Source organism: Chiloscyllium plagiosum, unplaced genomic scaffold (genome assembly GCF_037043375.1).
Source record: "Chiloscyllium plagiosum isolate Xiang-an unplaced genomic scaffold, Cpla_swu_hap1 HiC_scaffold_8, whole genome shotgun sequence".
Taxonomy (NCBI): Eukaryota; Metazoa; Chordata; class Chondrichthyes; order Orectolobiformes; family Hemiscylliidae; genus Chiloscyllium; species Chiloscyllium plagiosum.
In genome coordinates this window covers 24970314-24994865 of record NW_028270146.1, presented here as the reverse complement: position 1 = coordinate 24994865, position 24552 = coordinate 24970314, and the positions used below count along the sequence as shown (strand labels likewise).

General features: G+C 40.2%; 1 protein-coding gene across 2 annotated transcripts in view; it reads right to left on the bottom strand.

The window, feature by feature from the left end:
- Positions 1-24552, bottom strand: part of setd3 (SET domain containing 3, actin histidine methyltransferase) — a 163721-nt gene that overhangs the window by 7265 nt on the left and 131904 nt on the right. For both annotated transcript variants that reach the window (XM_043697136.2, XM_043697137.2), the window contains exons 7-11: positions 22059-22117; positions 17212-17326; positions 15402-15476; positions 10530-10696; positions 6189-6274 (exon numbers count right to left, since the gene is read on the bottom strand). In XM_043697136.2, the coding sequence (XP_043553071.1) occupies positions 6189-6274; positions 10530-10696; positions 15402-15476; positions 17212-17326; positions 22059-22117 (502 nt within the window). The remainder of the gene's footprint in view (positions 1-6188; positions 6275-10529; positions 10697-15401; positions 15477-17211; positions 17327-22058; positions 22118-24552) is intronic.

The window sequence follows — 24552 nt, the reverse complement described above, 5'->3', positions numbered from 1 at the left end:
GAGTTTGGACATCATACTGTTGGAATATTGCGTGCAATTCTGGTCTCCTTGCTATTGGAAAGATGTTGTGAAACTTGAAAGGGTTCAGAAAAGATTTACAAGGATGTTGCCAGGGTTGGAGGATCTAAGCTATAGGGAGAGGCTGTACAGGCTGGGGCTGTTTTCCCCTGGAGCGCGGAGGCGGAGGGGGTGACCTTATAGAGGTTTAGAAAATTATGAGGCGCATGCTAGTACTTAAAGATTTATCGAAGATGAAATGCAAATAAGGTTACATTTGATAAGGTTCCCCATGGTAGGCTCATTCAGAAGGTTAGGAGGAATGGGATACAGGGGAACTTAGCTGTCTGGATACAGAATTGGCTGGCCAACAGAAGACAGCGAGTGGTAGTAGAAGGAAAGTATTCTGCCTGGAAGTCTGTGGTGAGTGGTGTTCCACAGGCTCAGTCCTTGGGCCTCTACTGTTTGTAGTTTTTATTAATGACTTGGATGAGGGTATTGAAGGATGGGTCAGCAAGTTTGCAGACGACACAAAGGTTGGAGGTGTCATTGATAGTATAGAGGGCTGTTGTAGGCTGCAGCAGGACATTGACAGGATGCAGAGATGGGCTGAGAGGTGGCAAATGGAGTTCAACCTGGATAAATGCGAGGTGATGCATTTTGGAAGGTCGAATTTGAAAGCTGAGTACAGGATTAAGGATAGGAATCTTGGCAGTGTGGAGGAACAGAGGGATCTTGGTGTGCAGGTACATAGATCCCTTAAAATGGCCACCCAAGTGGACAGGGTTGTTAAGAAAGCATATGGTGTTTTGGCTTTCATTAACAGGGGGATTGAGTTTATGAGTCGTGAGATCTTGTTGCAGCTCTATAAAACTTTGGTGAGACCGCACTTGGAATACTGCGTCCATTTCTGGTCGCCCTATTATAGGAAAGATGTGGATGCTTTGGAGAGGGTTCAGAGGAGGTTTACCAGGATGCTGCCTGGACTGGAGGGCTTATCTTATGAAGAGAGGTTGACTGAGCTCAGACTTTTTTCATTGGAGAAAAGGAGGAGAGGGGACCTAACTGAGGTATACAAGATAATGAGAGGCATAAATAGAGTCGATAGCCAGAGACTATTTCCCAGGGCAGAAATGACTAATACGAGGGGTCATAGTTTTATGCTGGTTGGAGGAAAGTATAGAGGGATGTCAGAGGCGGGTTCTTTACACAGAGTTGTGAGAGCATGGAATGCGATGCCAGCAGCAGTTGTGGAAGCATGGTCATTGGGGACATTTAAGAGACTACTGGACATGCATATGGTCACAGAAATTTGAGGGTGCATACATGAGGATCAGTGGTCGGCACAACATCGTGGGCTGAAGGGCCTGTTCTGTGCTGTGCTGAAGGGCCTATTCTATGTTCTATATGGATAGGATAAATAGACAAAGTCTTTTCCCTGGGGTCGGGGAGTCCAGAACTAGACGGCATAGGTCTAGGGTGAGAGGGGAAAGATATAAAAGAGACCTAAGGGGCAACTTTTTCACGCAGAGGGTGGTACGTGTATGGAATGAGCTGCCAGAGGATGTAGTGGAGGCTGGTACAATTGCAACATTTAAGAGGCATTTGGATGGGTACATGAATAGGAAGGGTTTGGAGGGGTATGAGCCGGGTGCTGGCAGGTGGGACTAGATTTGATTGGGATACCTGATCGGCATGGACAGGTCGGACCGAAGGGTCTGTTTCCATGCTGTACATCTTGATGACTCTGTGTTACAGCTGTACAGGACATTGGTGAGGCTACGTTTAGAATACTGCATTCAGTTCTGGTCTCTCTGCTTTAGGAAGGACGTTGTTAAACTTGAAATGGTTCAGAAAAGATTTATAAGGATTGGAGGGTTTGAGCTACAGGGAAAGGCTGAATAGGCTGGTGCTTTTTTCCCTGTGGCATGGGAGGCTGAGGGACGATGTTATTGTGGTTTATAAAATCATGAGGAACATGTAAGGGTGAATAGCCAAGGCCTGTTTTCCAGGGTAGGGGAGTCCAAAACTAGAGGAGGATAAGTTTAAGGTGAGAGAAGAAAGATTTAAAAGGGACCTGGGGGAAACTTTATCACACATAGGGTGGTACGTATATGGAATGAGCAGCCTCTGGAATTAGTTACAATTATAACATTTAAAAGGCATTTGGTTGGGTACATGAATTGGAAGGGTTTACAGGGATATGGGCAAATGGGATTAGATCATTTTAGGATACCTAGTCGGCATAGTTGGGTTGGACCGAAGAATCTGTTTGCATGCCGGATAACTAGGTGATCCCTTACTCTAATTTACGGTTCTGACCTAGACGCTCCCACAACCTTTCCACATCTAATCTGTCAAGCACTTAAGAATCTTATATGCTTCAATATGGTATCCATTCCTTCTTCTAAATGCCAATGAGTACATTCAACCTACTCAGGTTCTCCATGAGACCATCCCTCCCAATCCAGAATCAACCTACTGAGCCTTTTTTGCCTGCCTCCAATGCTTATATCTTTCCTTTGATAAGGGATAACTACTGTTCAAAGGTATTTCAGGGTGCCCTGAAGTTGTGACCTTTGACTTCATTAAACACAATGAAATGGTTAAAAATAATGAAAAAAGTATGTCATTATATTGGAACAGGCCTGCTGTACCTCTAGGGATCACATTGCAATCCACCCTAATGAGATTGACACAGAACATCATGTAATCAGGAAATAAGACCTTGTTTAGCCATACATGTGAAATCAATTTATCTCCTTGAAATGTGTTGATTAATTAATCGTCATACATTAGCAAATCTGAGTTTGCGAAGGTTGCACTTCATACATAGGAATGCAGAAATGCAGGCAGTATCAATTTCCAGCATGTTCTGTTGAATCTTGTAGCTTTCTCAAGTATTCTAATTTAAATCTAATTGTGACTTAAGAAGACGGACTAGAAAATCATTAGAATTTAGCTAATCTCTGATTTTCAAACAGTTTAAATTTCCAATCGGACTCCCAGAATGATAGCATGACTTAGAGTTTAATTAAGAGACAAGTTGCTACCTTCTTAAAATGATGTAAAGATCCATTACAGTATATATAAATAAATTATTCCCTCTGGTGGGAGAATCCAGGACCACAGGGCAGAATGTTAAAATTGAGCTGGGTTACTTGGGCATGAAGCCATGATGTTCTTATTCGCTCAGGACAGAAGAAATCTAAAATCCAATTTTTGTGGACGTTGAGTCAATTGAAAGTTTTAAAATGTAGAGTGATGGATTTCTGTTGGATAATGACCTCAAAGGAGAAAGAACAAAAGATAAATAGAGCTGAGGTACAGATGAATTTTCATCCAATCGAATGGTAACAAAAGTTTGAGGGACTGAATGATTTAATCCTTTTCTCATGTATGGTAACCAACATGGATTCAGGAGAAGGAAAATCCTGCTTGTCCAGTTTTCTCAGCTTCTTTAAGGAAATAGCAAATGGGAACAAAGGGGAATCCTTAGATCTCCAAAAATGATTGGAAAATGTGCCTCCTGATCAGATATTAGTCAAAGTCCAGTTTTGAATATAAAAACTAGATGGAGGATAAAAACTTGTGAGCATTTCTTAATGGAATTACATTGGCTGCTGGGTTGGAAGACAGCAATGAGTGGGATGCCCGAGTTCTGATACCAACACAGCTTTTCATTTAATTAAATGGAAGATTGAGAATCAGTGTACAAAATGGTAGTAATTGTTGAGGATACCAACTTGGAAGGGTTAATGGAATAAGAGGAATGGCAGAGCAAGTTGTCCAAAATGAGCATGTGGCTGCATAAAATTTAACACAAATAAATATAATCTGTACACAGAACAGATAAATAATACACTTTCACTCTGTCATTGAAATACTTTTTTCATACAGCACCTTTCACAGTTTGGAGGTTCCTAACAACACCGTTGGTGTCCCTATATTCCAAAAACAAAGTGCAGCTGTTCAAGAAGACAGTCTACACCACCTTCTCCAGGGTAATTACAGATGGGCAGTAAATGCTGGCCCACCCAGTGACACCCAAAACCCACAAATAAAAATTCCTCAAGAGGTCTTACTTAACTTCTCAGCAAATAAGGCACTTTTGAAGTATTTGATTTGATTTATTATTGTCATACGTATCTAGGTACATGAAAAGTTTTGCTTTGCTTGCACTACAGACATGTCATACCATTATGGTAATAGAACAGAAGGAAGAATACAATGTTATGGCTGCAGAGGTGCATGGAGAGCAAGATCAACATTAAATTTAAAATTTGAGAGGTCCATTCATAAGATTAATGATAGTGGTGAAGAAGCTGTTCTTGAACTGTACTACATTGTGCAATTTGAACATAGCAAGATCCCAGAAAAAGCATAAGGAATGGTTTGCTCCAAGAAAGTTATGAAGATCCGATCTTCATGACGATACAAATTTAACTAATTAAATATGCTGGTTAAGTGATCCAGAAAAGTGGTTAGTCAACATGACTGACAATCATGCTCACTGTACAATTCCAACTTTTGACTATTATGATTTGTCTCACTAACATGAGAAAACAATTATTAAGTAGGTCCTATTTAAAATCATGAATAAACAACCAACATGCTGGTGGTCCAAGGAGTACGCAGTGAACATTATTCCACCATTTGCTGGAGCCCTCCACGGTTCTGCTGTCATGCTCCAACAGAAAAGAAGGCTTATACAGAGAAGCTAACTCAAAGCTGCAAAAACAATTCATTACCTATACACTATTTTGGTATCTCTGCTAAATAAGTTTTTAACCTTTGTCTATCAAAAGAAACAAAAAAAGTTATTTTCATAGCAAGCACACCATTATAAAAAATAAACATTTTCACAGCAAAGTCACTTCCTTCATTAAATTTGCTTTTAAAATCGCAAAGCAATACTGCAGAGAACATTTTTTATTTTCATTTGATCAACAAGTTTGTCCTGCGATCTTGTAATACAGGCAACCTTTTAATTATCTTTGTCAGTTTAATTGACATAACATTTATCATCAGTGTGGTATGTACTCTTACATGAATGCTGATTGAATTCACATGATGTACCATGTATGTTATTAAATCTCTACATCAACAATCCAACATAAATTGCTGGAAAATGCATCAAATACCATGTCGAAAAGAAATGCCCTTTAACTCCAATTGTGCAAGCAATTGAGAAGGTGACATGGCTTTAGTGGGTGGAAGACGACACTTTGACAAAGTTTGAGAAAATCTAGCTACATGGAATCACCTTACAGTAAAGTAGGGGTGAATTGAATAACCAGTTAATGACATATAAATTTGGACACAAGTGCTTGCTTTCTGATGCTTACTGGCCTAAAAACAGCATAAAATAACAAATCACTTTGATAGTAAAAAACAAACAGACAAGCCAGAAAAGACCTATCAAATCTGCCTCATATAGTAAGTCCAGAACATCATGGCTCAATACTTAAAAAGACTTCTTCCCTTACTTATGCAATAAATATTGTTACTTATCTTAAGAGAAACATTGGGGGTAAGCATTACAGAGAGAACTTTTCACCAATGAAATTTAATGTGCCTAACTTTACAGGAAAAGCTCACAATATGTCAAAAACAAAGAACAATCAAGGTGCACAAGACTGGATTGCATAAATCTCTAGAAAGCTTTTTATTTGGGGATGGGGTGATAAAGAGATAACATTTGCAGGAAAAATGACAATATTAATCGCAGTTCTCAATACACCGAAGTGACAAATCAAGGTAGCCTTTTAACAATTACAGTAAAGGCAATAAATAAAAGCGTTTGCCATCCCTAATGCTGACCTAGTATTACTTAGGACAGTCTGAGAAATAGCAAAAGATACAGTCATTGATGACTGGAATAAATTATGTGGAAGAGGAGACAGAAGTGAGCAAGAACATCATTATACATCCACAACAGATTGCATGCTGGCCAATGTCCACAAAGCCATGCATCAGCAGCAAATCCAAAACCTAGTAATTGGTATAGATAGTCACAAATAACTTCTCATGAATGATCTCCCTTTAGGGCTTTGTAATAAACAGCTGAGGTTCTTCTCTTGCAGTTCAAAGGAGTAATTTTAGCCCTTTGGGATTACTGACCCACAATCTTTTTAATTAATATCCACCCCCTTCGAAAAACAAAAAAGAAAATGGGGAAAAGGTTTCACCTTCACTCATGCAGAAGACACGGAGGAAAGCCAACAGCTGGGCCGAAATAGGAGGTTCACCGCAGTGCAAGGCAAATACACTGGACCTAACAGAAACACATATACACTGGAGTCAGTCTGTCAGAATGATCTCAACAAGAGCTTCAACAAGCATGTAACCGCATTGAAGTGGAATTGTCATTACACAACTAAAATCAGGAAATTACCCAGCAATTTTTAAATAATAGTTTTAAGCTGATAGAATAAAATGAACAGCAAGTGGCCACAGATGAAAAGATTCCTTGATAACAACCTATTCTGATTAAGCAGCACCAATGATAGATCAGTTTCAACCCTTATGATTCCCAATAAATGTGCACCAATTGTACGTGGGACCATTAGATCAGGAGGATCATGCATCAGTGTGTCAGTTCAAATAAGTTTTTACCCATCTGTATTAACAAATGTTAACTTGAATGGAGTGGATAATGAATAGTCGATTTCCTGATCTTCCAGCATGTATGTCCTGCTCAGGCAGCACAAAATGTGTGAAACTATCTTCACGATTACTGATCATTAACCTTTTAAAAGTTGCTTCCTTTTTCCACGAAGAGTGCTGCTCACTCTTCCTTCTCTGTTCCATGCATCTATTTTCAGTTGGGTGATGGAAAAGGTCTGTCAAAGACTTAGTTAAACCAAGTAGAAAGTATCATATATGAAGTTCTCAGCATTCAAGGATAATGGTCATGGACTAAGGTGGAAAAGAAATTGTTTATGGCTACACTACACTAATTATAGTAGCTTTAAATTTGACAGCTGTTTTGTACACAGATATTACCTGACTAACCTGTTCAGAGATGTTATGACATATCTCTGGAGCAGGTGGGACTTGAACCTTGGCCTTCTGGCTTAGAGCTAGGAAAACTACCTAATCCACTTGTACCATTAAGCATATGCAGCATATTTTGCACCCATGAAAAGACAGCATCAAACCAATTAGATTTGATATATTTTCTAAACAACCTGGTCAGAGAGGTTATAACACACCCTTTGACTAGGTGAGTTTTGAATCTGGGCCCCAAAAGCTGTCTACTGATATTTTCTAATTGACCTATTCAAACATGTTATTTACACACCAATAGAGCAAGTGGAATTTAATCCTGGGCTTCCTAGATCAGAGGTGAAGACACCACCATTATGTCAAAAAACACTAATACTTGTCAGCAGACATGTTTTTAATTAACCTATTCTTATGTGCTATGACACTCTTCTGGAACTGATGGGACTTGAACCCTGGGTTTCCTGGCTCATAGGTAGGGACACTATCATTGCACCACAGGAACTGTATAACTTGTCTACACTCTTACGTTGCGTACCCATTTTAGGTGGTGCTGAAATTTCTGGAGAGGGGAGTCTTCATGTCCCTGTGTTGATTTGAAGTCAATTGGTTAATAAACTTTCACCTGCTTTCAACTGCAACAAGTCTCAGAAATTAATTTTTGAGCAGCTATTTTTAAAGCACTTAAAAATACTGTCATCTAAGTCAAAACACCTTTCAAAACATTTTATTTTACATTTGATTACCTCACTGATACTTTAAACAATGTGACTCTGGTGAGAAAAGACATGATTGATTCCACTTAAGTCGCTCTTTCAATTCTATCTTTATCATGCTGTCTTCATAAGCCATTCAAAATGTTTGTGAATGTGAGTAGGGTAGCAGAGGGCACTTTATATGCTCTCACTGTTAATTAGCATTATAAACTGAGGTGATGGTACATTAGATTTCTACACCGAAGTTGCAATGTATTTAACAAATGAACAGTTCTGTCAAAGAAAACGTGTTCTGCTAAATTCTTAGAACAGAATTCTTGTTGTGCTAAATGCAACACACCTTTTGCTGACTAATAGTTCTTAAAAGGCTTTAGGGATCATTTCTGGATAATATGCAGCTAGTGAGTGAGAATTTCAATCAATAGTAAACTCATTGAACTGCTCCCATTTGTTCTTTAATTGTAGCAGGAGAAAGTGATCTCCAGCATCTGCAGTCCTCAGAGTCGGGAAATGTGGCGCTGGAAAAGCACAGCGGGTCAGGTAGCATCCAAGGATCAGGAGGATCGACGTTTTGGGCATAAGCCACACATTTTGACTTTAATTGTAGCAGCCACGGACCAAGAGGAGATAATTGTGGTTGCCTCTGAACGTGATAAAATATGTTGTTGGGCTCGGATTGGGTGAGGGGGCTGCACCCTTCATTACTATTTTAGTACTGTTTGAATAGCTTGACTAATTCACACTGACAGAGGGGCACAGACTGAGTCTAGAGTTGGGTGAAGAAAGAGTAGGAATTTTCAGGGAAGTAGAAACTATATTCTAAATGTCAACCTACAAAAAAACTACATTTACCATGTCAAAGCTTCAAGTCAATTTAGTTGATACACTGCAGCTTATTATCTTAAGTTTTAAATGGAAAATAGTTTTGCCCCTTCAATCTACATGTTTTGGCACTTTTGTTAACAGAATTTCATGTCACCTGTTCAAAGAATACCAAAATAACAATAAAGGATATGTTCTCTCACACCTATTCTGGCCCAACATATTTTATCATGTCAAGATGCAACCACAATTATTTCCTCTTTGTTTGTGGCTGCCACAATTATAGGTGAAGGAAACAATTCTATGAGTTAGCTACTGGTTGAGAAGCCTACCCCTAGCTGAATACTTTCCAGAAATCACAGATGCACCGGCCTTTTTCCATTTAAGAAAAAACAATGGAAAGAACCTCACAGGCCATATTTAGTGAGGGCCTTAAGTCCTGAAAGACAGGGTACTTCATTAAAAGGGAAAACTCAAAAATGTAGCATTAAAACAAGTCTTTATCTGAATTACTTTGCGTTGTGTATGGGGTATAACATAAGGAGTTGCATGAATAACAATAAAAGGGGAAAATAACATTTTATCTTGTGTGAGAAAAGAGTGATGATTGGTTGGTAAGTGGTTTCTCATTAGAAGCGGTATTGCCATAGAAAGTGCACCAGTTAAATGATGACTCATAGTTAAGTGTCAAACTCTGTCTAAATTTAACCTTGGTAGGTTGACTCTGATTGCCCTGGGGAATAAACCAATGCCTTGACCAGAAAAAAAAAGTCATAGAGTTGAACTAGATTGGGTTGGGATATCTGGTCGGCGTGGACAGGTTGGACCAAGGGTCTGTTTCTGTGCTGTACATCTCTTTGACTCTATGTACAGTACGGAAACAGACCCTTTGGTCCAACTTGTCCATGCCGACCAGATATCCCAACCCAATCTAGTCTCCGCTGCCAGCACCCGGCCCACATCCTTCCAAACCCTTCCTATTCATATACCCATCCAGATGCCTGTTAAATGTTGCAATTGTACCAGCCTCCACCATTTCCTCTGGCAGCTCATTCCAGACACATACCACCCTCTGCGTGAAAACATTGCCTCTAAGGTCTCTTTTGTATCTTTCCCCTCTCACCCTAAACCAATGCCCTCTAGTTCTAGATTCCCCCAACCCAGGGAAAAGATTTTGTCTATTTATCCTATCCATGCCACTCATGATTTTATAAACATCTATAAGGTCACTCCTCAGCCTCCAATGCTCCAGGGAAAACAGCCCTAGCCTATTCAACCTTTCCCTATAGGTTAGATCCTTCTGGCAACATCCTTGTAAATTTTTTCTGAACCGTTTCAAGTTTCGTAACGTCTTTCCAATAGCTGTCATCTATTTTGGTAAGTTGAAACAGGTGGATGCGTGCACACGTTCTTTCTGTCTGCAAAGAACAAAGGCCCTGCGTATTGCTATATGTAGCTTCTAGCAGATGCAAGGTCACCATGCTGCATGCCCAATTGACAATCTTGTATATATTAAGAGACAAGACCCTGCTCTTCGCAGGCAGAAAGAATATAGACACACTTTACATGTGTTAAACTTGACAAAGTAGGCAACCATTTTCTCATTCATTTGGGCAACCATTCTCTGGTCCATTTCTTTGATCAAGATATTGCCCTATCAGGGTCAAAATGCTGATTTAAATTTTAAAAAATGGTAGCCATCATGTTAATGGTGCATTCTTCACGGCAATCCACCTGTGAACCAATCAACACTCCCTTTTTAAACAATACAAGAAAAATTCCTTTTCCATTGCAAATGCCTTGTTGAGTGCAAGTTGAAAAACTTTTAACAATATGTGCCATTTTTCCACCAATACCTGTGTTCTGGACAACCAAATGCTGATTAATAATATCTGTTCATTAATTCCTGAAGAAATGGCAGAATTCACTTGTTGGCAATTGGCCTTGGAATGGGAAGTGAAATGGATGAAAATTCAAAATACTTACGTTGGTATGCCAGCACGAGCTAAAACTTCTGCTTTCATAGCATAAAGACGGTCACTTTTACTCACTCCCAGCTTTATTTTCACTCTGTCGTGCGAATTATTATCAAAGAAAAATCCATTATGTATCACAAACTCAGCATTGGAACGAGTTCCATAGAAAATATAGATCTGAAAGATTCAAATATAAAATATTAAATCAACACAAATTGACCAGGAAAGTAACTGTAAACCCTCTTAAGTCACAGTTGCTAATGATCCTGCTTTTTGCAGATGTATACTTTAACAGAGTACTGAGAATGCCTCCTCTAAGAGGATTGAGTCCTGGCAGTATCAGCTTAGTTTGTCAGTGTAATTTTCGAAGCTATTCAGGGATTTCCTATGTGAAACAAAGGAACAGGCGTTGGTCATTTAGTCTCTCAAGCCTGTTCTGCCATTCAGAAGGACGATGTCTGATTTATGACTGAACTCAGTGTGCCTGCTATTTCTGGATGTTTGTTAATACCTTTGGATAGCAAAATTCTATCCATCTTAGTTTTAAAAGTAATATTTGATCACTTGAGCACCAATCACCAAGTGTTTTCTAATATTACTCCTGAAGATCAGTCTCTAAGTTTTAAACCATACTCTTTAGCAGCAGAAATAGTTTCACCCTATGTCCTCTATCTGCTCTTCTCCATACCTGAAAAAAACTTTCTGTAAATTATCCTTTAACATTTTATGTTTCTGGATTATAATCCTAGTTTGCATAGTTTTCTATATAATTTAATCCTTGGAATCCTGGCTATCGCTCTGGTAAATCTATCCTACTTCCCATCTCTACAAATTTTCCAGGGTCTGATGCCCAGAATTGCTCAGAATTTTCCAGAGAGTCTAACTATTGTTTCGTGAAGCTAAAACATGACTCCTATTTCCAGTACTCTAGTTCTTTAGATATGAAGGCTGACATCCATTAGCCTTTTTGACTATGTTCTTAGCTGTTGGAGACAATTTTAATAAACTATACACATGGATATCCATCCTTTGGACTTCCACTACTACTAACCTTTAGTCATTCAAAAAAGTATCTGTTCTCTCCTTTAAGGTCCAAAGTCGAAGTTGTCACATTTGTCAACAGCGAAATCCATTTGCCTCAGTTTACCACATTCAGTTGGTCTATTAATATCTATAATTTTAGCTTCCATTTTAACTGCTTATAATGCCATATAATTTGTGTCAGTGTCATGGGTATTTTCAACCTGTTGCACTGAGCATCCCAGATTGATGTCACAGGAGCCAGGATCAAGTGCTAGACAGTCAAGGTCATCCAGATTTTCAAGAAAAGCAAATGATAGGAATCTCAGTCTGACCATAAAAATGAAATCCTCGAAATAAGAGGATTCGGAAGTTTGATGCTCTGAAAGCAAGGCTTCCTGAGCAGTGGGTCATGATCTCCAATTCGGTTTGCTGATGAAATTTGGGGATTCCGACCCCCAACCCTGTAATAATGGCTGTGAAGTGTAATAGGATTCAGAAGTGCTAAACGTGGGGCCAAGTACCTTGTCAATCTTGAGATACTCAGTGCCCACTGCTGCCAATCTGATGCAGACCATCCCCATGGACAGATTCATCTGCAGTGACTGCCATTATTCTGAACAACAGCCATTATTGGCCCATTACGATGAGCCAGAGTCAATGTGCCTCCTTTCTTCTTGCCTGCCTCATGCCCTGGATAGCTCTGTCAGAGACTGCTGGATTCTGCTCTCTGGTGAGTTTGACATGGCTGTAAAAATGGCTCCTTCTCCCCGCAAACGTGATAGGTGTGTGTGTGCGCGTGTGTGAGAAAGAGAGAGAGAGAGAGAGAGCGAATGAGACTGTAAGTGAGTGAGAGACAGAGTGTGTAATGAAGTAGTTTGACAAAAAGTGAGTGTAAAAAGAACAGTGAGGCGTAAGAAGGAAAGACAGCATGTGAGGAAGTGAACTGTGCTACATGCTAATACCTGCTCATAAACTCAATTCCCAGTCTCACTTGGGGACCCGAAAACCTTTAATCTTTCAAATGAAATCATAGGAGGAATAATTTTGGATAAATTGTCTCAAAGTGCATTTTTTTTTACAACATACAAATATAAAGCAATGTAGAACATCTGCCCATTTAGTTGGAATTAAATGACATTATTCAAAGAAGAACAGGAGAATTCTCGTTTGTGTTCTGGTCAATATTTATCCCTTTGCCAACACCTAAAACAGAATTCTGCTGAAAGGTGACAATTTGAAATATGAAGTCTTTTCTTTCGACACTGATACTGCCTGAACTGATGAGTATTTCCAGCATTTTGTGTTTTCATACCCAAATTGGATGATGTGGTAGTTTATTTCATTGAAGTTTATGAGGCTTTGCCATGTTTACTACAATAGTGTCGATGGTCATTCTTAACTGTCTAAGTAATGATGGGTTTTGAATGAGTTAAAATTTCACCATTTATTTCTTAGACATACATTTCAAACGTACTTCATTGGGCTCTAAATTGCATCAGACATCCTAGGTCATGAGATATAATTGCAAGTTCTTTCTTTTCTTTAATGAGCTTGTACTAAATTCCTTTGCACGCTATTTTAAAATTTAAAACAAACAGATTCACACTTGCGTAAAAATGGCATAGGAAGGCAATATAATTACATTCAGCATTTGTATATGAACATAATTGTTCTAACCTTATGAGCAGAAATTTGCTGAGGATTCACAAATTCCAAACCAAAAGGTGGTTAACAAATTCCAAAGAAATACATAAAAAAATACTAAATCAATGAAACCAATCACCTAAATAGGAAGTGACAGATGACATGCTATAAATCCAATTCAAGTTTTCTTTGCGCCAATGCACTGGAGTTTATCAGCTTGCAATACTCATGAGTTCGCAAACTAACCAATTCTTAAGGAGTTGTAAGTTTTACTAATACTTTACAGGATTCTTTACAGTTAATTTAGCAAAGTACACCAAAGTCAGCCTGCGGTTCCCCCCCCACGTCCCCCAACTCTTGCTCTGCCCCAATTTACAATTTGACATATTTCAATGACCTTGAAAAGCATCTGGGTTTGTCATTATCCAGCTTTAGTCCCAATTTACTTTCACATCCTCTTTATGCATTGGAGAAAAATTGTAAATGGTAAAGCAGTCTTAAAGAAAATCAAAAACACAATCAAGAATGCCTAAACAACCTGAAAAATTGGATGAAGTCATGAATAGGATTAAAATTAGCAGCAAGTTCAAAGGAACTGGCTAAATCCTTATATTTTAAAAACCCAAAGACTCAGTTATCCTACTATGGGACTTGGGGTGTGACTTTTTTTAAGGTGTTGGAGACAATACAACATGCAGTCAACAGAGCTGTGGGGTATTATGAGAACAGTGTCAACAAGTAACGTGGGGCATAAGGGAGCAATTGATTGCATGAGTATGTTTATTGCTTAGTTTCCAAGGCCTTTATCATGGCTTTATAGTTTGCAAGGGGATGCTGCAGAGATCCAGAGAAGAAGGGCCCGAGAGTAATTAATACTATTTGATTTTCACAGCAACCTAAGGATTAATCCGGAGGAAAGATCACAGAAGCGCTTCACAGGAGGCTCCCAAGCACTGAGGATGTCACCTAGACAGGGGACGAAACGTCTGCAACACAAATTCCCAGCTCGGCGAACAGAACCACAACAACGAGCACCCGAGCTACAAATCTTTTCACAAACTTTGAAGGGTTTAATTTAAAGGGGTTAGTCATGGAAAGAGAAGTCAAGACTGTGGAGTGTTCCTCCTATGTTATGTGAAAAGTTGTCACAGTTTTAGTATCCAGCACCACAATGATCTTCACCCACAGCTCCCAGAAGCTCAGGTGTCAGCTTTGGACATTGTGGAGCAGGCACAAGGCTAGGAGTATCATGGATAACATGTGCAGGGAGGTGGTTACACTGCAGGCAAAGACTGTCTAGGTGAGGAGGAAATGAATGGATGACCACTAGGCAGAGAAAACAGATTAAGCAGCTAGTGCAGGAAATTCTACTGGCTATTTCCCTACAAAACAGATATATTGCTTTGGATACCGTTTTTGGTGGGGGGGGGGGGGGGGGCGTCAGTGGAAAATAACAACAGCCAAATTTGTTGAACCACGTTTGACTCTATCGCACGGGAGATAAGGACAAGTGTGAGAATGCTATTCTAATAGGCAATTTCAATACAGGGAAATAGGCAGATGTTTTTGTGGCTGAAAATGAGACTCCAGAATGGTATTTTGCCTCCGGAGCGCTACGGTCAATGATGTATTGGAGTAAAGACAGAACATCCCGGAGTGGGAGGATGAACAGTTAGCAGTTATGATGTACATCGGTGTCAAAAATATAAATTAAGAAAAGGCATGAGGACTTAAAAGCAGAAAAATTGGAAGTTAAAACCAAGACCTCAAAGGTAACGATCTCAGAACCAGGTAGGTAATACGATTTCACTGAAATTACTGTTTTCCTTGTTCTATTTAAGAAGCAAGTACTACTAACGGGCAGCACGGTGGCACAGTGGCTACCTCACAGCGCCAGAGACCCAGGTTCAATTCCCACCTCAGGCAACTGACTGTGTGGAGTTTGCACATTCTCCCAGTGTCTGCGTGGGTGCTCCGGTTTCCTCCCACAGTCCAAAGATGTGCAGGTTAGGTGAATTGGCCATGCTAAATTGCCCATATAGTGTTGGGTGAGGGGGGTAAATGTAGGGGAATGGGTCTGGGTGCTCCTCGGAGGGTCAGTGTGGACTTGTTGAGCCAAAGGGCCTGTTTCCACACTAAGTAATCTAAACTACAATAATGAAACTGTTGATGCTTACAAAACCTTCTTGAAGCATGAAAATAAAACTTTGATCACCTGATCTTCAGCTTTATAATCCTGCAAAGCGACACATTCACACCGATCATCCTCCAGATTGTAACCAGTTGTAATCTATATTAAAAAAAATTAAGGTGAGACAGGCATGCAATCCGGATGCTACATGGCCTTGGGTCTGAAGAAAAGCAGTTTGTGTAAAGCAGCAGCTTAAAGCAAAGATGGAATTTCTTCTCCCTTTGCCTTTTGGTAAAGGTGACACAAAATCACAGTTTACACATTCTAAAAACAAAATTTCCATGCAATTTTTGCACTCTCGTGTTTTCATTAACCATTTATCATCCAATCACAATGAGTCTCTTTTCTCTATACAGAAAAAGAGCGTCAGGAAACTATTTTTCACTATTATGTAAATGGTCAGATAACTTGGATTTTAAAGGTATCCCGAGTCAATTGTTTCTTTTTTGGTGGGGAGGGGGGGGGGGGTTTGCACGTGCTTACCAGTGATAATTTCTCTACTGATTAATCCAAAATCTGCCTAGATATTTTCCTAAGCAACAGGTTCAGAGATGTTTAGGGCGGCACGGTGGCTCAGTGGTTAGCACTGTTGCCTCACAGCACCAGGGTCCCAGGTTCGATTCCAGCCGCGGGCGACTGTCTGTGTGGAGTGTGCACATTCTCCCTGTGTCTGCATGGGTTTCCTCTGGGTATTCTGGTTTCCTCCCACAGCCCAAAGATGTGCAGGTCAGGTGAATTGGCCACGCTAAATTGCCCATAGTGTTAGATGCATTAGTCAGAGGGAAATGGGTCTGGGTGGGTTACTCTTCGGAGGGTCAGTGTGGATTTGTTGGGCCGAAGGGCCTGTTTCCACACTGTAGGGAATCTAACCTAATCATGTGACAATACACCTTTGGAGCAGGTGACACTTGAACCCAGTCCTCCTGGCTCAGAGGTAGGGTCAGTGCTTATGCGCCATAAAACACTTTGTAGCTCTTCATTGACAGATATTTTCTGATCATTACTACAGACCACTGAAGCAGGAGAGATTTGAAACCAAGTCTACTAGCTCAAAGCTAGAGACACTACCACTCCACAACAAGGGCGCCTGAAGCTATTCCCTGATAGATATTTTTTAATTAACTTGTTCAGAGACATTATGACACACCTTTGGAGCAGGTGGAACATGAACGCAGGCCTTCTGGAAGGTTGTTGTTATTCAGTGGTAGTGTTCTTACTTCTGAACAAGGAGGCCGGGATTCAAGTTGTACCTGCTCCAAAGTTGTGTAGTAGCCTATGACTGAAAAGATGACTGGCAGGTCAGAAGTAATTCAGTGATAGTTTATCTGCACTGACCTTTCTTACCTGACAGATCAGAACCAGTTGGCCAATTTTGAGGTATCAGCTGATACAAGAGTATGCCATTCAGTCACTTGAGCCTAGTCTAGCATGGTTGATCTGAATCTCAATTCCATTTGTCTGCCTTACACCTATAACTCTTGACATCTTTATCCCTAATGAATATCTTTGTTCTAATTTTAAGATGTTATCCTTTTGTTCTTCAGTGGACCATACTGAATCCAAGAAAAGACAATATTCATAAAAAAAACTTCACAGGTGAGATAGCTAAACATTCGCATCGCTGGATGTGGCTGTGGGAAAGTTTGTGGCAATGGACATTTGATAACTGAGGATCTAACAGGCAGGCCACCACTTACTGTTATTTTGAAAAGTCAATGCCTGAGCTGCTTTGTCATTGGGTTACTTCCTGGAAGCTACAGAAATATAACGGCAGTTGCTCAATTTAGAGTGAACTTTAGAACCTGCCAAAAAAAACCTGTAGGCTTTCACTCACCAAGCCATTGGTGTGGTTACACATATCCCACAGAGGTATAAGAGCCAAAGTGACCCGGGAACCGTCTTCAGTTGGAATTTGGTTCTGGCGTGTCATGACAGAAGAGACAGCCCATCTGCAATGAAACCAAAAATGGCGTAGTTATGGAATTGGAAAGCAAGTACATATTCTTAAGTATAAGGATATGGGCATGAACTTTATACCCCCTTGCCAGCAAATTCGAAAGATCGGGAAGGAGGGGTGAGTGTAACATCCATTATTATCTTGCTCATATTTCCACCCTGCCATATTACCTGAAATCACATAGGGAGAAGTATCAGATATTGTAGTCTAATTGGAGGCCACACAGGGCCTCAGACAAGAATTTTACACAGCTATGCTATGGAAACCTATGCCATGAAGAAAGGTCTCGAATATTTAACTGTGCGGGCAAGGGGCTTGGGAGTATGGAGGGAATTTGTGGGTATCCTGGGCTCACTGAAGGTCCTTCACATATAACTCTTTTCCACTCTTTGCTGAGGATCTTTAACCGAGACGTACCCCCCAGGGCTCCTCAGCATGGGGAAATATTTGTCGTCCCAGCAATAGCCATGCCTCCTGGCTGATACTGCTGGAACTATAGAGTGGCTCACTCTCCGATTAGCTGCACATCTCTAATATGGAACTTCCTTCTGTGATTGGGGTGGAACTTAAAGCATTTAAGTAGTAACTAATTTTTCCTATAAATCAATGATTGGAAGTACCTTAAGATGAGAGGAGAGTTCCTGGACTCAAAGGGCTGTGAATCCTTGGAATTCTGAAATGCCAGAGGGCTGTACATACTCAGCTGTTGAATATACTTAAGACAGAAATAGACAGATTTTGGAAACCTTGCTGGGAGACCCGGACCATGCTGTCCAGAGCAGCTGGGGACAAGCAATATATACTGGCCGAGCTAGTAATATCCACAACTCATCAAAGGATTAAGGAAAAACTCAAGGAATCAAATGACATAGAGTTGTTGGTGCAGCAAAGTAAGGTACATGATCAGCCACAATCTCACAGAATGGTACAGCAGACTTGTGGGTGGGGCAGGTGTATGTGGAATAAGGCAATAAGGCCTACTCTTGCCATGTAAAAACCTATTTTTGGTCCCCTCTCACTGTTTTTCTCTACTGGCTGTGAAACTAAGTCAGCTAACACCCTTGCATTTATCTCCCCAGGTAGCTTTCTGCTAATTTAGTTAAAATCACATGACTTGCATGATGTACATATTGTGTGCAGTTTTGGTCTTCTTATCTGAGGAAGGCTGTTCTGGCCATTGAGAAAGTGCAATGAAGGTTTAACAGCCTGATTCTTGTGATGGCAGGGTTGACACATGAAGAGAGACTGAATCAGTTAGGAATATACTCACTGGAAGTTTAGAAGAATGAGCAGGGTTCTCATAGAAACCTAAAAAACAAATTCCAGCAGGACTGGACAGGAAGGATGTTCCGTATGACCGGGGCAGGCCAGGACCAGGGGTCACAGTCTAAAGATATGAGGTAGGATTTCTAGGACTGATACACCCAGGGAGTAGTGAGCCTGTGGAATTTTATGTCACAGAAAGCAGTTAGGGTCAAAGAATTGACTGTTTTCAAGAAGGAATGAGTTGCAGTTCAAAGAGATCAAAGCGGTAATAGGCTACTAAGTTGGATGATCAGTAATGAGCATATGAATGGCACAGCAGGCATGAACGGCCAAATGGCCTACTCCTGCTCCTATTTTCCATGTGCTGATGCTGTTTGGAACTCACTGTTCAACATGACATTCTGGCCTTAAATAAAAGTCAGACCTTCACAGAACTGAACTGAAATCCATTCTTCCTCCACTTTGCAACAACAGTTGTTGCCAAACTACCATATGGTGAGGTGCAGACCTTACAGAAAAATAACACATGGCAAGATTCAACATGGAAGAATCTACAGACAATGGTAAAAGCATTACAGACCAGATAAGAGAGATGCTGCAGCAGTAAGGTGAAGCACACCCTGGAGGGGAGAAGGAGAATGACTGACCCCATGGCAGGTACAGACTACATCACCCGGCGATGGTCTATGTAAGAAATCCCAAGTTCAGTTGGAGAACAAATGGATGTCAAATACTCTGTGAATAAAAGTTAAAATCTTTGGGGAGTGAAGAATTTTTAAATAAAACTATGCAGTATTACAGGCTATGAAAATGAAAAGTATGTACAGTACTGACAGCTCAAATTGAGCATTGCTGCAATAGGAACAGGCACCATGAGGCATAACTACAGCAAGGGTAATCAAGGACTATAAAAAAGGAATTTACCCAAGGTCGCAGAACTAGGGACACTGCAAAGCCAGATTTAGAAAGTCACAAAGGGGCAGATTAGAAGCCTAAGTACCACTGGTCTAAGAGAAGAAAAATGTTAGGAGCTTTTAGTAAGACATGAAAAAACAGGAGGTCCTTCACTGAAGCCACATTAACGGTACAAAACATTTAATTAAACTGTGGGAGCTGGAATAATCCAGAGAAAGTGTGAAAGACAGAAATCATTATTAGAGCCACAGAAAGTTTAAGAAGCTGGATTCGTCTGCCGCTGAAGTTGTTTTCTGCCCAGTTCATTTAGTAAAACCCAATGCTTAAAATGGGAATCAAAAAGAGAAATTGCTGGAAAAGCTTAGCAGATCTGGCAGCATATGTGGAGAGAAATCAAGAATTAACATTTTGGGTGCAGTGAGTCTTCTTCAAAACTCTGAGGAAGGTTTTGAGGAAGAGTCACTGGATCCCGAAATGTTAATTCTTGACTTCTCTCAATAGGTGCTGCCAGATTTGCTGAGCTTTTCTAGTAATTTCTGTTTTTGTTTCAGCATCTGTAGTTCTTTTGGTTTTTATTTAAAATGAGAATGTTTTTGATTAAAAGCTGTAGTCAGCGAGATTCATTCAGTAAGGTTGTTAGAGAAACAGGAATAATTTATTAAGGGCAGGAACAGTGGGCTTGAAGCTACAAAGAGACGGCATAGCTTGAAGGGAAAGCATCCTCGGCCACAAAATGATGGAAAAAGCTCCAGCAGTACTGCTTTCACTGCAAAATAACATCATTTTCAGTAAGGGAAATAAATAATCCTATTATTGTTGACACTGCTGATACATCTTTGTCAGATTTAGTACAATCAAAAGAGGACCTGATTCCAGAGAAAGCCATTCAGATTGAGAGAGTGAAGCAGAAATCCAGAAGCAACGAATCCGGAGAAGATCAACCTTGGCAGAGTTGATCAGCATTTTACGATTTTGAATGACTTGTTATTCCAGCTTCATTTTGGGAAGATGTCCTGGAGAAATTGTACCAGGGACACCTGGGGATCACCAAGTGCAGAACCAGACCTTGATCAGAAATGTGGTGGCCTAAGATCTTCAAAGACATTGAAGATCTTGTATGTGGTGGTGAAATCCATTAACATACTTAATTGGCAGAAATAGTGTTGCTGGAGAAAGATGGGATAATGGCAAATATAATTCTACACACAAATGTATAAAACTAAATGAGGAAAATACTAAGGGAGGGGTGCTGGGAGGAGATGTGTATGGTCTAAAAGGGTTGATACTGAGGATTGCAAAAATTACACCCACAAATATGATTTCATATGGTCTGGAGGGTAGCTTAGAATCTCACAGATGTCTGAGTATTGAAGTCCTCTTCATAATCTACATAACAATGTCCATCATATTAAAGTTTGCTAACTTACAATTAACTACTAGTTGAAAGTCTGTTTGAGTTGAACCAGGAAACAGTTTTCCTTTACTACACTAAACCAAGCAGCTGCTGTAGATCCCTATACTTAAAGAGAATGGTGAGGTGCAGACTTGGTTTAGCAGCACATACAGCAGATAGTATTTTGCTGTTTGACTCCTGCTCATAGTTGTCTTATGTGCAAAGAAAGCCACCTGGAGTACCAACTTTGGAAGATGTCTGCACTACAAACATATCAGACACGTGCTAAGAGAGACGTGAAGGATAAACTCAAAAAGAAATATAGTTGTACTCAGATGAGAAGTCAAAGTTCAATATGGCATTAGTTGAAACCTTTCTCAGTCTTGGAAATCCCATGGGTACAATTGTTCTCATCTTGTTTGATCGGTGTTCAATAAAGAAAAGCTCCCTCATCATCAGTGCATACATCGTCTATGATAAACTCAGTTTTTATTTTAGATGTTTAGCCATCAGGTATTCATGAAACATTCAACCACAACAAAGTGCATTAAAAGTTTGAACTCAATCAATATTCCGGAGAGGAACTATTGTTGCATAAACTTCAGGACTGTCTTGGAATGTCGAGGAATTAAAGATTAATGTCCTACTGTGAGAATTGTAACAGAAAATTTATATGGATAATAAATAAAAGCGTGCACCTATTTACTCATTTTGAACACTTTTTCTGTTAGTTACAAAACCACTGAGTGGAGCAGTGGAAGCTGGAGTTTGAGAGATGAAACTTTAGTGACAAATAAGACCAAATGAATATGTCTCCTTGCACAGATGTGTCTTCACTAAACTGTCAAATCTTAGAAATATTTCTCACTACATTGAATAAGAAGCTGTACTTGGATAAAGTACTTTGGGATTTTTTTTTGAAAACTGCAACAGTTCACTTCCTCAATCTCAGAGCATTTAAGTCAGTACATTTTATATCTTAAAGGAGATGGACTGCAAATATGTTGGGGTTCCCATTATTAAAATGAAGGACCAACTTAATGCATAAGCTGCAGATCACATTTGACAACAGTATTTCAAATTGCTAGGCAAAGAAAATAGAAATTTCCTTTTTCAAATTCTTCTTTCAACATTTTCATTACATACGAACCTGTAGTCATCAAAGGTGAAGGATTCCTTCAAGGGCAGTTTACTAGCATTCGGATGGGTCTGGAACACAAAATGTTGAAATAGGGAAATGTTGCAATGTGGGGGGACGTGGGGAGAGGGGGAAGGAGGAGAGAAAGAGAGGGATTCAGAAAAAGAGACAGTGAGACAGAGGAGGGAAAAGAGGCATAAAACAAGAGAATGGGAAGGGAAAAAAGGGAAAAAAAACACACACACAAGTCAGTCAGCAGAATGTTATTACTTAGCAGCCTAACAGATACTAACAAGAGCCAAATGAAGCAAGAGGAGTCCAGCCGAGCTACGGCAGGATCATCATGCCATAATGCTCCCATACATCACTGTCAACTTAATTTGTTGTGCCCAGCAGCTGTCATAAATCTGCTCCATCAACTCCTGCAAGCAGAACCCACCAGCAATACAAAATAAAACTTAGGGCCTGTGACAGTAACGCAATCTGCTGCCAACAAGTCCTTCATCAGCCTACCGAATGTCACCTCTTTTCCAAAATGTTCACTTGTTGACACTGGCAGGGGCCTGGGAGACGGATTTTTTTTTTTTATGGACTGGGAGCCTTTCCTCGCACTGCGCTCTGATGCAGTGCTACTGTCAGTGGCACTCTATGTAGCGTGCAATTTCTTCCTTGATGCATTAGCATCAGAAGTTGGGGTAATTCATCATTTCTCTCAATAGTATATTGGCTGGCATCAGGAGTACAGTTGTAGGGAGGGGGGTTGGGGGGGGGGAGGGTTGGAACAGGAGGTTTAAATAGCTGCACCGCAAATCAATTATACAAGAAATACCAGCACAGATAAAGCCGTTTTGGCCAAACTAGAAATCACAAAAAAACTGCTAATTAGATGCTAGCTTTGCTGTGCTTTAGTGTGTAAGAAAGCTTACATTCTGCTTTCTTCACAGAATGGGAGTGTTAATAACAAGATGCTTTTGAAATACAGGCAACAATGACTCCTAAATGACTGACAAAAAAGCAAAACAAACCTGATTCTTCTGTCAGCCACGATTGCATGCATACAAGTTTAAGTGAGTTGAGAAAAAATTAATACACATATGAGCTAGATTCATTTGCCCCTAAACTTTGCAGTGAAACATTTATTCAGTCTAATTTAGGCAGTTTCTCTGAAGACAATCCTATGCTTTGCTGAATAAAGTAATGGTATCTTAGATGCAATAAATTTCTGTTCACAGTCATAAAACATCTGGAAAAGGCATGCAGTGCTTGTAAAACCAAGTCTGGGGTTACTTGACCACCTCCCCCCCCCCCCCCCCCCCCCACCCCCGTCTCTGATCCTCACTGAACATGAAAACTGAACTACAGTCACCCCAAATGGCTTTTGTATCGACTGCAGAGGTAATAGAGTTAGCGTCGAAGAGGAAGAATTTGATAACAGAGAGGTCCCATGTTTCTGGAGTGTAACAGCTAATTTCATCCAAACAGGTGATAACATTCAGGAGAGAAATAGGTAAATGCACATTGGTGTAATAGGGATGCTGTAGATGTTGACCTCAAGGTACACTTTACAGCCAGAGAAAAGTGAGCCACATACTGCATATGTCCAGCACTGCTATTGCAGACTCATGGAGCAGGGAATGCATATTTAACAAGTTCTCCTTTCTTTGGCGATGCATACTGTACTTTAATCAACCAAAACATGCACAAACTCTAAACAACAGAAAATCATAATGCTATTAGACAATAAATTAACTGGCAGTTGTTGAGAAGAATTACCTAACTACATGACCACAATAATAGGAGTATGGTGCTTGACCCCTCAATCCTATCCAGCATGCAAGAAATGCTCGGCTGATACATCCGCCCCCGTGGGGACATCCTATGTACGTACGTGTGTGCACACACACACACACACACACACACACACACACACACACACACACACACACACACACACACACACACACACACACACACACACACACACACACACACACACACACACACACACACACACCCCTCCTCCCTGGTAGATAACTAATTCGTTTAACTCTGCCATGAATGTATTCAATGGACCACCTCATCTGTGGAAAGGAAATTCAAAAGATAAACATTCCTCAGTGAGAAATTCCTCATTTATCACAAATGGGAGAATCCATCTGAAACTATGTCCCCCAAGTTCTAGATTCCCACAAGGAAAAATATTCTCTCAACATCCACTCTACTAAGTCCCTTTAAGAACCTTACAAATGTCAATAAGACTGTCTCTCATTCTCCAAAATGCCAATGAGAACAGGCTCAAGCTCTCCTCATAAGAAGAATGTTAAATCAGTAGTAATTATGGACTATTAAATTTGAACTTCCATTACCCTACTGCTAGTCCAGAGACGTTTCATGGCCTAAAATGTTTTTTTCAGAAAGGAAGATGCATGCACCAAAATGGCTTCAATGATCAGATGACCACAGACTGAGGGAAGCTACATGATTCCATGTGGAGTAAATAAAGCCG